At 68.0% G+C, this 731-nt stretch overlaps 1 protein-coding gene across 1 annotated transcript in view; it reads left to right on the forward strand.

Moving 5' to 3' along the window:
- The first annotated feature begins 325 nt into the window (after nucleotides 1-325).
- Nucleotides 326-731, forward strand: part of FBXO5 (F-box protein 5) — a 10,636-nt gene continuing 10,230 nt past the window's right edge. Inside the window, exon 1 of the mRNA XM_019634314.1 lies at nucleotides 326-443. Within this exon, the coding sequence (XP_019489859.1) occupies nucleotides 341-443 (103 nt within the window). The 5' untranslated portion in view covers nucleotides 326-340. The remainder of the gene's footprint in view (nucleotides 444-731) is intronic.

Here is a 731-nt window from a genome sequence, read left to right on the forward strand (position 1 = left end):
CCGCGCTCCGAGGCCCTGCCTTCGGCCCCGCCCCTGGCTTCAGCATCCTTCCGGACCCCGGGAGCCGGCCAGAAGGAAGGAGGTTGGGCCTTGCGGCTGGCCCCGCCTCAGCAGCCTCCAATTGGGCTTGGGTGAGGGCGGCCCCTCCTACCGCCTTTCCATTGGAGCGCGCGTCCGAGAGACGCGTCCCATTGGGCCGTGCGGATTTGGGCACCAAATTCAAAGATTTTAAAAGTACCAGCTGGCGCCTTTTAGAAGAGAGAACGCTGTGAAGCGGGTGCTTCTTTCCGCCGCAGCGGTAGCCGGTCCGTCACCTGAAGACGACCCCACTTCCACTGGCATGAGCCAGCACCCCTGCAGCTGCTCCCCACGTTCTCCCTCCAGGTCCTGCCGCTGCCCCTACAGCGCCGTGACAGCCTCCGGGCGCCCTCGCCCCTCGGACAGTGAGTGGGAGAAGAGGGAGCAAGGCGGGCTGGGTTCCAGGAGGGGTGCAGGCTGAGGGGCTGAGGGCCTGCGACCCGAACCCGACACCTTCCCGTGCCCGGGCGTGCGGCTCCACACGGCTTCGGACGGGCTCTGGCGGCCGTTCCTGGGGCCGGGAGAAAGAAGGCTGGTTTCTGGGGAAAGGGAAGCCAGATGTGCTGAAGCGGGATCGCTGGCCTGTGTTCCGCCTGCCAGGCCGGACCTGGACGCCAGCCCCGGGGGTGGTGCGGGCTGAGGCCTCCTTGGGC

The sequence above is a fragment of the Hipposideros armiger genome, unplaced genomic scaffold (genome assembly GCF_001890085.2).
Source record: "Hipposideros armiger isolate ML-2016 unplaced genomic scaffold, ASM189008v1 scaffold_1579, whole genome shotgun sequence".
NCBI lineage: Eukaryota > Metazoa > Chordata > Mammalia > Chiroptera > Hipposideridae > Hipposideros > Hipposideros armiger.